The sequence below is a fragment of the Colius striatus genome, chromosome 9 (assembly GCF_028858725.1).
Source record: "Colius striatus isolate bColStr4 chromosome 9, bColStr4.1.hap1, whole genome shotgun sequence".
Classification (NCBI taxonomy): Eukaryota; Metazoa; Chordata; class Aves; order Coliiformes; family Coliidae; genus Colius; species Colius striatus.
Genome location: NC_084767.1, coordinates 9,194,687 through 9,207,203, shown reverse-complemented (window position 1 = coordinate 9,207,203; position 12,517 = coordinate 9,194,687). Strand labels below are relative to the sequence as shown.

General features: G+C 44.6%; 1 protein-coding gene across 2 annotated transcripts in view; it reads left to right on the top strand.

Moving 5' to 3' along the window:
- The window catches only part of SLIT3 (slit guidance ligand 3), a 497,173-nt gene that overhangs the window by 455,795 nt on the left and 28,861 nt on the right, over positions 1-12,517 (top strand). For both annotated transcript variants that reach the window (XM_062001935.1, XM_062001936.1), the window contains exons 30-31: positions 772-865; positions 6,179-6,316. In XM_062001935.1, coding sequence (XP_061857919.1) covers positions 772-865; positions 6,179-6,316 — 232 coding nt within the window. The remainder of the gene's footprint in view (positions 1-771; positions 866-6,178; positions 6,317-12,517) is intronic.

Genomic DNA, 12,517 nt, shown 5'->3' with positions numbered 1-12,517 from the left:
TCTCAAATCCTGGGGTACTGAAGTGTGACCTAATAATTTAGGGCTCAGAGAAGGGTGGTATTTAAATAAACTATCTGTGTTTGAACATTCTATGACTAGTAATTACTAAAATTTATACAAATCCAGGGAGGTGCATGGCATGTAACACACCATACCTAGAAACAGCTGAACTCAGCTTACATGTGATGGATTTTTTTCTTCTGAAAAGACATCATCTCCTGTGAGCACAATAGATCTAGTGCTTTTCTTACAAGCAGTGAATGTTTTATAATTGCATGCAGTCCTAAAGCTGGTTCCTATTATTGAGAGTCGCAGAGGTTTTTGGAGGGAGGGTTTGTGGGTTGTTGTTCTTTTCCAGAATGGTGTCCAATCAGCTGCTTTGGCAGAGTATTAACTACAGCTAAAATATGTTTCAGTGTGAAAATGTTACGGTCTAATGAGTAGCTTTGCTTTTTGTGTCACTTTCTTGCTTTGATATAAGAGGTTCTGGGTCAGGAACTGCCCATTCCATCCTTAGTCTCTTTGCAAGTGGAGTTTATATGTCAGGACGTTTTATACCAGCCTTTCAGATTCGGGTGATAGAAACAGTATAGTCACTACAGCTCAAAGGAACCCAATTTAATGAAGTCTCACATGCAGTATTGTTACTTCCAGCTGAATTACTGAGCTGTCTTCATTTAGGGAGCATTGCCATCCCTGAACATTATGGTTGGAGCTGCTTCAGGATTGTCTCAGTTGTGCTATAGCCTTATTGCTTTCCTTTTGCCTCAGGTGAACTGTGTGATGAGGTGATTAACCACTGTGTTCCTGATCTAAATCCATGCCAACATGAGTCCAAATGTCTTCCCCTTGACAAAGGAACCAGGTAAGCTTGTGTCTATGTTGGTCTCCACACACTGGGCAGATCCATCCATTGGCATGCCTAGGGTTGGACTGGCAATGATTTTGGGGTAAAAAAATCATCAAAATTAATCAGGCTATTATTATACTTAGGACTATGTCATGTTTTAATGCAACCATACATACTTTTCTAGCTCCCTTCAGTTTACTTGGAAATAATGGCTGTACCCCCAGAGCAGATAAGTTGTTCTGGAATACAGCATGGCAAAAGGACTACTACTGGAACAGTTACTGGAAAGTATCTTGTCCTGCTTTAGAAACTAAGGACAATTTCCTTATGTGTTCCTTAGGGCATCCATCAATTCAAGCAGCATAACAGGAGCCTTAACAGATGTAACTCAGCTCTCCTCAGCCCATGCTGGCTCAGTGTATAAAATCCAGTCTCCATCCTAACTACTGTGAAGGGAAATATAGACTTGTGGCCAGAGCATAAAGCTGCAGGTTAGGAGTTTTCTGTTGTGTTCCCACCTTAGCTGTTGTCTTCCAGGATGGCTGGAGGACTTGGAGTGCACTGGGAAAGGCTGGCCCAGACTGCAGAGGGGCTTCTCTCCCCACAATTCCTCACCCAGGTAGCAGAAGAAAGCAGCCAAACTGGATGGCTCTGACTTGGGAGCCACCTCCTTCCGTGGGCTGCAGAGTCTCTCCTCGCTCGGCACATGTTATGTTTTGTGAAGGCTGTGTTTGCATTTTCTTGTTGGGAGTGACACTGACTGATTCACAGGGGCAAAATAAAGCCTCGAGTTTTAAATGGCAGTAAAACATCTGGAGATTTGGAGGTTGGGGTGTTTTGAGAAGTGTATAGTAGCAGTGTTCATCACTTGTCTGAAGAGGGAATTTCAGAGCAATTTAGCAAATAGAGACAGTCAATTGAAAAGTCAAGCTCTGTGGAAAGCTTGTCAAGGAAAGATCTTTGAATCAAAGAAGTAAGAAAGAGAGACAAATTCAAGAGAGTTTTGTGCAGTGGGAGCTGCATTTGCACTTTCCCCTAAGGCTGTTTTCACAGCAGCTGTGCAGATGGGTGCTCACTGATTCCCTCCTGGGAGGGAGGGCTGTGCTCAGAGCATACCCAGCCCGTTACAGTGGACAGCCAGCAGCACTCTTTAGTCTTCCTTCTAACTTGCACTTGGGGTCAGATTGTGTCCTGTGAAGCAACCAGCCTGTCAGAAGAGTGTAAAGTAATAAACAGAGTATTTCAGGATAGTTAAAAGGAAGTGAACCAACATTTTAGAGACACTGGCAACCTTCAAGGGCACCTGGATCTGTGCTAGACAGTCTGTACAACTCACGCCTTTCTTTTCAGTGGAAAACCTCCAGACAGAAATGTTTCCAGCTCTTGAGGAAGATGGGACTATTAAATGATTAGAACAGTTCCTGAAATGATGCACAGGGACTGGATAAGGACATGTGTACCAGTACATAAATAGTCCCTGATGTTCTTTCTAGCTTTCATTCCTAGTTAATCCATCACTCGGCTAATCCAGTAGCTACATCACATTACAAGGCAAAGGCTTGTAACTCAAATTACCTTATGTTGCTGGCTGTATGAAGGGATAAAGACAGCTCTGGTTCTGAATGGCTTTACCCTTGCTGGAAGCGTTTCCATGCCTGCCACCCAAATAATTTGAATAAGACACTTTAGCATGTTTGCTTGCTAGAAAACTGTTCTTTATTGTGGGGTCATTAACCCTTAAAGGGAGACTAAATAACTACTTGCAGGTATTTTCTACTACTGTTTGTTGTGTTATTCTTCCCACTATTCATAGAATGCTACTCAAAAATCCAGAACTTCTTTATTTCTTCGGCCCCATCTTGCTCTCTTGCAAGCCAGACTTGAGAGGTGAAGGAGCCTGGCCAGCCTTGAACAGAGATTTGTCCAAGTATTACCTTTTTCTTTCATTGTTTGATTGCACCAAACCCTTCAGAAATGGGCTGAGCGCCCTCAGCAGCTTTCCCAGCGATGTGTGGCTGCTGCTGCTGCTTCTCCCTGAAAACTACAACCTCCAGTCCTGTGTGGCTGCCAATCCCTTGAGCAGTTTGATCTCCTGACCTGTGATGTGCCATAATTTTCAGCGGGTAAAGATGCAGGATAATGCCACATGCAGAATGAGTCAGGCTCATGCACCAGTCCTCCACTCTGCTTACAGAGGCAGGGAACGCTCATGGCAGGATCCAGGCTTGTTCCTGAGCTGACCATCCACCTGTCAGGTTTGTGCCCTGGACACACCAGTGAAGAATTCCACAGCAGCAAGGGCACCAGTCAGTCTGTCTGTCCTGCCTTCATCTCTAGTGTGTCTGCAACTCTGCAGAGGGAGGAAAAGATGGCAAAGATAGGAAAAAAAATAGGAAGCCAAGTTATTTATTGATATGGGGAAGGAAATTCCACTCTGGCCCTGCAATAGAAGCCATGATTCACGGCTTTAAGACGATAGACATTGAGTGCATGCAGATGCAAATCCCCTCAGTTAGGCCAAGATTTTAAATACTACTAGACATGGTTTTAGGCTCGCTCTGATACTGGGAATGTTGCCATCACTACAAGGCTATAGTAGAAAAGATTTCAACTGCACCAGTGTCAGACGGACATTGGGAAATGAGGGAACTGATCTAATCAAGTAAATTACTCTCTTACCAGGAGTTTCATATGAAAGTGTCTTTGCCTTCTTTACTACATCATACTCTTATTGATACTCAGTCACTTGCTGGCACTTTGTGGGATAGGGATGGAGCTAATGTGCCATAATTCCATGGTGGGGAGACTTTCAGTTTCTAGGAAGCACTCGTGTGGCTGAGTTTCTCACCTGCTATATTCCAGACATGCATTTTTTTGGTAGCTTCAGCCTAGATGTTACACACTAAGAGCTCAGAGATGACTGACCCAAAAGGAATTCCATGTTTCTGAAAAGAAAGCCAAGCTTGGAAGCAAACTGGATTGTTTGAGTGTATGTTTGTCTGCACAGAGCTCTTTGGTTTCTAAGCAAAAATTGCAGGTGACTTTCCTCACTTCCAGCCTCACGTGTTCTTTGTCCTGTTACTATAAAAAAAGGAATAGCTTTCTGCATGCCAGAAAACAAACCAAAAAATCAACAAAAAAAACCCCATTCAACACAATGAAATGACTTCTAAAAAAAACCTTCAGGAAAGGAGCATGTTTTTCCATTCACTGTATTGATGTTGGAGCATGATATAAATATACTTTATTATTCTAAAGCTTGGAATTATTACCTGACAGCTTAAAATGCTGATTTAATGCAGCCCTGCAGAGAAAAGTGGTGGTTCTGTCATTACTGAGATAGCCAATACACATCATAAAACTGATGCATGGCAGCTCTGAATAAGGAACTGCACATCGTTCATTATTACATCACTTTATATTAGGGCTGCGGGGATCAATAAAAAGCAACAGGATCAAATGCTGCCAGTTCTCCCCACACAGTCTTTTGATTGACATTATTTGCTTGCAGGTGTGACTAAAACGTTGCCAGCAAACATTGCCCTCTTCTTATGGTTTGGGGAAGGAACACTTTTTGCTTGTTTGCTCTGGTTTGTCATCTCGCTTATGTTAATCTCAGTATTCCCTGAGCCACCAAGGTGGGAAAAAGCAAGTCAGGCGTGCAGAGCTGGAACATCAGCCATGCTATGGCTGCATGGGGTCATGGTGGGGGCTTTTCCTGGACAGAGGGTTGGAGGCAGAAAGTGTATATATCTACATAATGTTCTCCATCCTACAGGGTGCAAAGTTAAGAGGCTTTGCCCTATTTCCTTCTCACCTAGCCAGTCCCAAGCCATGGCTGGAAATGGAGACTGAAGGTGCCATTTTTCTCGGTGCTGGAGCTGGGTGGTTACTGCCCTGATGTTGTAGCAGTGTTCAATGGCCATTAGCACACACAGGACCTGCTTTTGCACTCTGTCAAGTTTCACCCAACTCACTGCCCTGCCCTTATGAGCTGGGGAGCAGCCGGGAGACAAAACACACTGTCACTCAGAACCAAATGCAGCACAATGACTGCTGCAAAGAAAGTCAAAGTATCTTTCCTCCCCAGCTCCTATGTTTCCAATTCCCTGAAGAGGTTTTCCACAGAGAGCCTTCTCCTGCACTTACCCCACCAGGCTGCTGGCAGGTAGGAGGAGGCCTGCAGAATATTTGGTGGAGCAGTAGTTTCTCTCCTGATGCTGTGTCCCTCAACTTGATACTGTCTCTTTTCTTCCAGCTCTTGGTGGCAAGCACGCTGGGTCCAAACAAGAGGCTCTAGCAAGAGCGCAGGCTTCTTTTATTGCTGAAGTTAACTGTAGCTCTTCACTTGTTTTGGTTGAAGTGATATGCCTTTTGTTTTCCAGATGTGCAGTAACATCCAGCTGGGAGGTGTAAAACATGTTTTATAGACTAAAGCGTGTTCATGACTAAACATTGTCTATGTTACAGATTCAAAAAGAGGCAGTTCAACAGTCCCAAAAGATCTGCTCCAAGTCAGAGACTTTGGGATGCATTTTCTATTGTCAGGTTATAAACTTCTGCAAGGCTTAAAACAGAAATGCTGATGCAGCCTTCGTACAACAAACTTGAGAACTGTGTAAAAGAAAATGTTTCAAAAGCCAATATCAGCAGGTTTAGGTGCATCCCCTTGTGCTGTCCTGTGAATGGCGTCATTACCCCAGAGCAGCAGGTACATGCTTTGCCTGAGTGTCACCACAGGAAAGGACAGGCTTCAAAGAGGACTTTCCATAGTTGCAGCAACGTTTGCTACGCCTTGCAACTGAATGGCAAACAGGTGGTGGTCTCAAAACTGATGATCTTTCTCTTTAAATTTGCTGAGTTTTATGGCTTGCTTGCAGACTGCTTTCTTTTGGAAGGTGGAACCCTGCTGTGCTCTGTGTAGCTACACAAGGCCAACCTCAGAGGCTCAGCAGTGTGCAGATGTTGTCAAAATCACAGTCTGAGGCATTAAAGCACCTGCCCTTGAAGAATACTGCCCTTGGAGTCTGCAAGGTTAGGGAAGATGTTGCCATCTTCAGTGTAATTGGGAGGCCACAGTATGATCTCCACAGGCTTGGCTGAGGAAAAGCAGGAGCATGGTATTGCTCTGCTCAGCTTGAATTGAAGCAGATTGCAGACAGACAGGAAGGGCTGGAGCCTTTCCGGTGGCAGGAATCGGGCTTGATGTTTCCAGGAACAATCGCTAATACCGTTCCATCTCAAATCAAATTGGTGCTAGGCTGCCTGTGTGTGCTATCGCTGTGAATGTTGAACCAAGCTATTAAGAGTGATTTCCTTGTGTTTCAGATGTGAGTGCTTGCCGGGTTACAGTGGAAAACACTGTGAAATAGATGATGATGACTGCGTGGGCCATAAGTGTCGCCATGGAGCTGCCTGCGTAGATGCCGTCAATGGCTACACCTGCGTCTGTCCTCAGGGTTTCAGGTACCTGAGAATCAGCTTCTCCCCTGCACTGCCTTCTGTACATAGCATCAGGGCACTTGCTTTAATTGCTTTCATCCTTTCATCAACCTCTAGGTATGGTATCGATCTGTCATTCCTCCGTGAATGGGTGGCTCGGTGCTTCAGATGTTATAGGTCTTAACAAGTTAACTGAGCACAGGGGGTTCACTGTTCCTGCTCTGGAAACAGCAATTTGCCTTTTGTGCAGCTCTGTGTTAGTTTGCCTGTCTGCCTGCCTCAGCCTCTCCTGGGAAAACACCAGGAAATACACTGACAAAAATTATGTGGAGATAAACGCTGCATGCTCCAGAGTGAGTAAAGGGTAATAAAATTACACATATGAACCCTCAAACCTATCTGCAAGAAAACATGAGTCTGAGGGGTTTGTGCCAGTATCTCTGTGCCTGTCGGTGGATGGACCCAGTATGATTTGGGCTGTGAATTTCCAGTCTCTGATTCTAACAGCTGCCAATATATCTGGCTCCTGGAAATCTGTCTGTCTGTCAAAGATAAGTGTGCTGCTCCAAATGGATTCACTAATCATTGCCTGAGGCTGGATACTGGCTTCCTTCCAGCTAAACCTTTTCTTGTTTGAAATACACATGAGACAAAGAAGGAGTACCTGAAAAGATCAGTCTTGACAAAGCAGAAATTGCATGAACACATATAAATCATTTTCTCTGCTTTGTATCTGCAACTGTTTTCATTGTTCTTGCTTTCATTCTTGCTGGGGTTTGAGTTTTTTGGCTCTCAACAGACATTTTTCTTGCAAAGCAGACAGCATTCTCTGAACAGGCATTGATATATAACATGATGTCAGCCCATGGCTTCACAGAATCAGACCTGTTATTTACAGGACATCAGATATCCTGTGAATTTCAGATCCATACCCTTTTCTCCATGTTTCTCTGCTTCTGTCCCTTTGATGGCCTTAGGGATCTTGCAAATTGATATCTGGTGAGGATAACAAGTGGCTGTCCCACAGTGGAATTGTAAATGCTCAATGTTATCTAATTGTTAGAGCTGAGAAACAGGATTGCAAAGCCATTCTTGGAGTCAAGCGTAGCTCAGAGCTGTCATCAGACGGTAGTGACTGGGTGACTTCTGCTGCAGGTGCGCCAATTTTTAAGGCATGTCAGCACTAGACAGTCATAAACACAAGGGGTTCTTTTCCAGGAAGGCAGGGTCACAGTGTTTGGCAGAGATGTTTTGAGTTGTGACACAGCTGAGTGGAGCAGCAGGGGTGGCTGGGAGACTGGTCTGGTTCCTTTCCTGTGTTCCAAGCAGCTCTACTGGCAATTCCAGCAGGGCCTCGGGTTAGCTAATCTCACACTTTAGGAGCAGAAACTGGAACAGCCCTCACTCAAATGAGGGGAATTTCATTACACTAAAATTGCTCCAAAACTCAACTACTAGCTTAGATAGCACTTCATAGGCCAAGGTAGGCTTGGGCAAGCAAAGTAATCCCACTGCCTATCAACAACAGAGCCAGGATTAACTGGAGGTCTTCCCTTTGCTCCCTTTTTGGGTATTTTTTTGCACTAGTTCTTGCCATACAAGGGAGCAAGAGTCTTTCAGAAGAAAAACAACACAGTGGGCACTACCAAGCTTCTTCTGTCAAGAAGAGCAGGCTGAAGCCTCTGGTGTTCTCCTGTAGAACCATCCTTGATCTTATTTGATTTTAGGATTAAACAGTCTGCTAACAAAATATGTTCTACTCATTATTCTTTCCATGACTCCAGCCTTTTTCAGTTGCTGTTCTGAAAGGGGTTCCGATTGGGTTTTTTTCCCCTCTTCAGATTGCAGTTGCAAAGACAGTGATTGACAGAGTTCAGCCTTCTGATGTTCAGGGTTATAGACTCAACTGCTCACGAAGCGTGCCTCAGGCGCTGGGCTGTGCAGCAAGGAGATAGCTTTGCAAGTATTTGAAGGCTGCAACTCTTGATGAGAAGGAAAGAACACAAAGGGTGGTCTGACAAAGGTAATTAGGAGACCTAAGATGATGATTAATAAAGTTTTTTGGCTAAGTATCAGGAATCATTTCCCAGCAGTGAGTTTACAGAGTAACCTCCCAGTTATCTGAAGCTTATGCTGTTGTCATAAATGCACAGACCTGTGATAGTTTTATGGCTGTCACTATGCTGTATGTCAAAGCCACTTGGAGCCACACATTACTAAGGACATTAAAACTTATGTCCCCACACAGTTGAACAAATGGCACTCTGGTAATTCTTAGCAATGTAGAGCCTCATATGCACAGTGTCCCACCTCTGATGACAGCCCCTAAAAGCAAAAGGACCACCATACACACACCTATTTTCTCATCCTAACATTTCCTGCTCGATGCTCATGTGTATTTTGCTCCACACACCACCTTTCTTTACCACTCACAACCTGTCACAGTCACACAAAACACTTTCTTCCTGAAAAGTTTTTAGTGTTTTCCTCCCAAAATAACATTTGTTTACCCCCTGCAGTTGAAAACAGTTTTGAAGATTTGTGAGCCCCATTGGATAAAACCTTAACTGATCCAACTTTCCCTCTAGCAATCAGCCTCACAGCAGTGCTGGCCTGATAAATGTTGCTCTAGTGGGGAAGCACACATTAAGGCTGCTGAGCTTGATAGAAAGTGTTGTTCCTCCATTGTGGAGATGCTCCAGAGTTCCCCACTGGGATAGTTTGCTGCAAGAAACACAGCAATGATTATTTAAATAAATGAGATTGTACCAAGCAGAATGGACTTGGCCAAGCTATGCAAAGTCAGGCTGTGCTCCACATTTTACTGCTGGGGGAAATAAATAGTATCATTTCTAAAAATAGGTTTTGAATAGTATTTCTCACTACAAAAAAAAAAACCTCTGAAAAGTCCTTGACAGCCACTGCTGATAATGTGATTACCAGCAAGCAGTCACAGGACAGCTGCACTTGTAGAGTCACTGCTGAAGGGGTTTCACAGCAAGGAAGGGTTGTGCAGGAGCCATACTGGGAGCTCAGGGGATCTCTGAGAGCAGCACCAAACCCAGACACACTGGCTTCTTGCAACATTTGCTTTCTGTTAGTGGAGGCTGCTGTGGATGTCATGGATTTTTTTATTATTATTATTTTTAACTTCCATGAAATTAGGATTATAGACACTGACTTTCCTTCTGCTTTCTACTTGTTGGTCACAGACAAAACAAAATGATTGGCACTAGGTAGAACAAAGCTAATGGGCTGAGTTAGCAGTGTTCCTTTCTGCTAGTCACTTCTGGAAAACAATTACACTTGATGTCAGGCCTGGGGTGACCCTGGTTTGATCCCATTGCTGGCTCTCCTGATGTGTTTGCCAGCCAGCCACAAAGCCCTGCGCTGGAGAGAGAGACTCACATTAATGAAACCAGGTTCTGAACAGGAAAATGCTCCAGTTGGACAGTGTACTTGAGTGCCTGACTGGCAACAGGAACGTGGTGCTGATGTGTCCTCAGCTCAACAACCCTGGCTGGGTCTGGCTGCTTTGTGGATAGGCAGCTGTTACAGTAACTACCTTAAATTGGCAAGAATTGCTTTCTGTGGATCTATCTTCCCGTGAGGCTCGTGCTCTTTTTTAAATGTTTTCATGGACAGGGGCATCCAAACCACCTCTTGCTGAGTGGTGCTGTGCTCCCTGAGGCCTGCACTCACCCTCCAAGATCAGGGCAGCCTGTCGAAGTTTGTGGGTCAAGATAAGGACAGGGAGAGATCACTCACCAATTACTGTCACAGGCAAAACAGACTCAACTTGGGGAAATCAGTCAAATCAGAGTAGGGTAATAAGAAATAAAAACTGAATCTTAAAACACCTTCCTCCCACTGCTCCATTCTTCCCAGGCTCAACTTTACTCTTGATTTCTCAAATGCCTCCCCCAACAAGCAGTGTAAGGGGATGGAGAATAGTCAGTTTATCATAGATTGTCTTTGCCACTCCTTCCTCCTCAGGGGGAGAACTCCTCACATTCCTCCCCTGCTCCAATGTGGGGTCCTTCTTACAGTCCTACATGAACTTCTCCAACATGAGTCCTCTCCATTGGCAGCAGCTCTTCATGAAATGCTACAGTTTGGGTCCTTTCCATGGGGTACAGTCCTTCAGGGACAGCCTGCTGCAGCACAAGTCCCCCATGAGGTCACAGCCTGCTTTGAGCATCCACTTGTTTCAGCATGGGGTCTTCTCTGGGCTGCAGCTGGGTCTCTGCTCCACGGAAAGAACTCAGGTTGGAGAAGCAGCTGTGGGGAAAGGAAAGCTTTTCTGGCCTTCTCCCTGGTGTGAATCCCAAGTGTTTGCATCTTTAAGGCATTCTTCAAGCTTGTATTTTGTAAAAGCAGTAACGTAAAACTCTGTGTCTCTTCTCTCAGACATGATAAAAAAGCAGAGCAACTCCATTGCCTTTGATGCACTTCAGAATTTAGCCCATCCACCTTTTGGTGTCATTGCTCTCTGATGTTTCCCAGAGGTAGACCAGAGAGTGATGTTTGTTGGGAGAACAAGGACAGGGAGAGGTTTGGGCTCTCACAGTGATGTTTGTTGGGAGAACAGGGATGGAGAGAGGTTTGGGCTCTCACTTACACAGTGTTAAAGACAGAGTTGTGGTACTCTGTGCAAAATCTCACCTGCAAAAACATAAAAAGAGAAGTAGTCATCTCCATTTGCTCTCTTCCAGAGGCAGCAGGTTCTGGTCTCTGTGGCAAGATTGCTCTTGTGGCTGTTTTATTTGTTGCCCTTGAATGTCTTGTATTGGTACTATTTACTGTAGGGTCATGGCTTGAGTTTCTATTCTAATTGTTTCTAGGAAGATTGCCTAGAAGTTCATTGAGATTCCAAGTCTCACCTGCTTTACTGGAGAGGAGTGAGGGTTCGGGCATTTTTCTTTTGCTTTGTTTTTATGAGTGCTATTATCCCATAAAGTGCTCCCTGAATGGCAGGAAATTCCTAGTGAGACAAGTGGGATTTCACTGTTCCAGGACTGGGCTGATGGGTTATTCACTGCATGAATGAGTCTGCCACAGATGTGGAACAGCGAGCTGGTGCAGCAGCCTGAGCCCACAGCCCTGGCTGCAGCTATCCCCACGGTGTTCCCCACAGCACAGCCTGACACGTGCTCCCTACTCACCAGCTACCCATTTGTCATCATTTTACCATCTGTACATTTTCAGTCAGTCACAGAACTCGATGCAAAGAGTTTATGTTCTCTCATCAGTACAAAAAGGGTTTGTTTGGTTTGGACAGTGTCTGTAATGAGAAATTGGGGGTATACTGTATAAAATTTAGGGTATAATACTGTGTGCAGCCAGCCAGAGAGCCTGACCAGGTCCCTTTGCAGTGCCCATTGATTGCACAGGCCCAGTCAGTAAACTGGGCAGAGTTTTTTCATTTCCTTTTTGCAGTTTAGTCTGACACATGACATCATGTGAAAGATGACTGCAGCTTTTTGCACTTTCTCCCTTTCCTTCTCTGCTGGTGTTGATATTTCAGTGTAGCTGAGTCATTCCAGCAAATTACTTGTGAAGTGTGCAGCTATGCTGAGTCCAGAAAGGCAGCCTGGGGGCTGAGCCATTGCTGCTCCTGGGCAATGCAGCCCAAGCCTCGGAGGCCAGAAGTTCCTCCATGTGGGTTTTGCTCAGTCTCTTCTGTAGTTAGGACTGAACCACAGCATTTTCCTTCAGACCTGAACATGATTCGAGTTCATAAGTACTCAAATCTGGTATTTGGTTTGCAGCTCCCTCTGATTCTGGGAGACCTTCCTTTCCTTTACATTTGTCTGCTCTGGGACACTACCAACCACAAACTCAGCTAAAATAAAGTTAATGATCCTGATGCCATTAGAAACAACTAATTCAGGGAAGCTGCCCAGAAAATATTGTGGGATTCATGCATTGCTTCTGAGACTTTGTAGCAGTTGCTCATCTGCTGATGATACACTTTCTGATACACAATAAACCAAGTGAGTAAAAACCGCTAAAAATAGAGGATTTTATCCCTTGCTTGCTACCTCCAACAGCAAAGGTAGATGCAAATCACAAAGCCTAGGATGGGAAGATCTCAGTTTTGGGCTTAAATGGCTCCTAGTGTTTTCTGAGAAACTGCATGGCACAATGTGGGATGGAAGCTGTTTTAGACAGAGTGCTGTACCTTGCAGGATAAATGACCAGTGCACATGTTCTTTTCGGTAT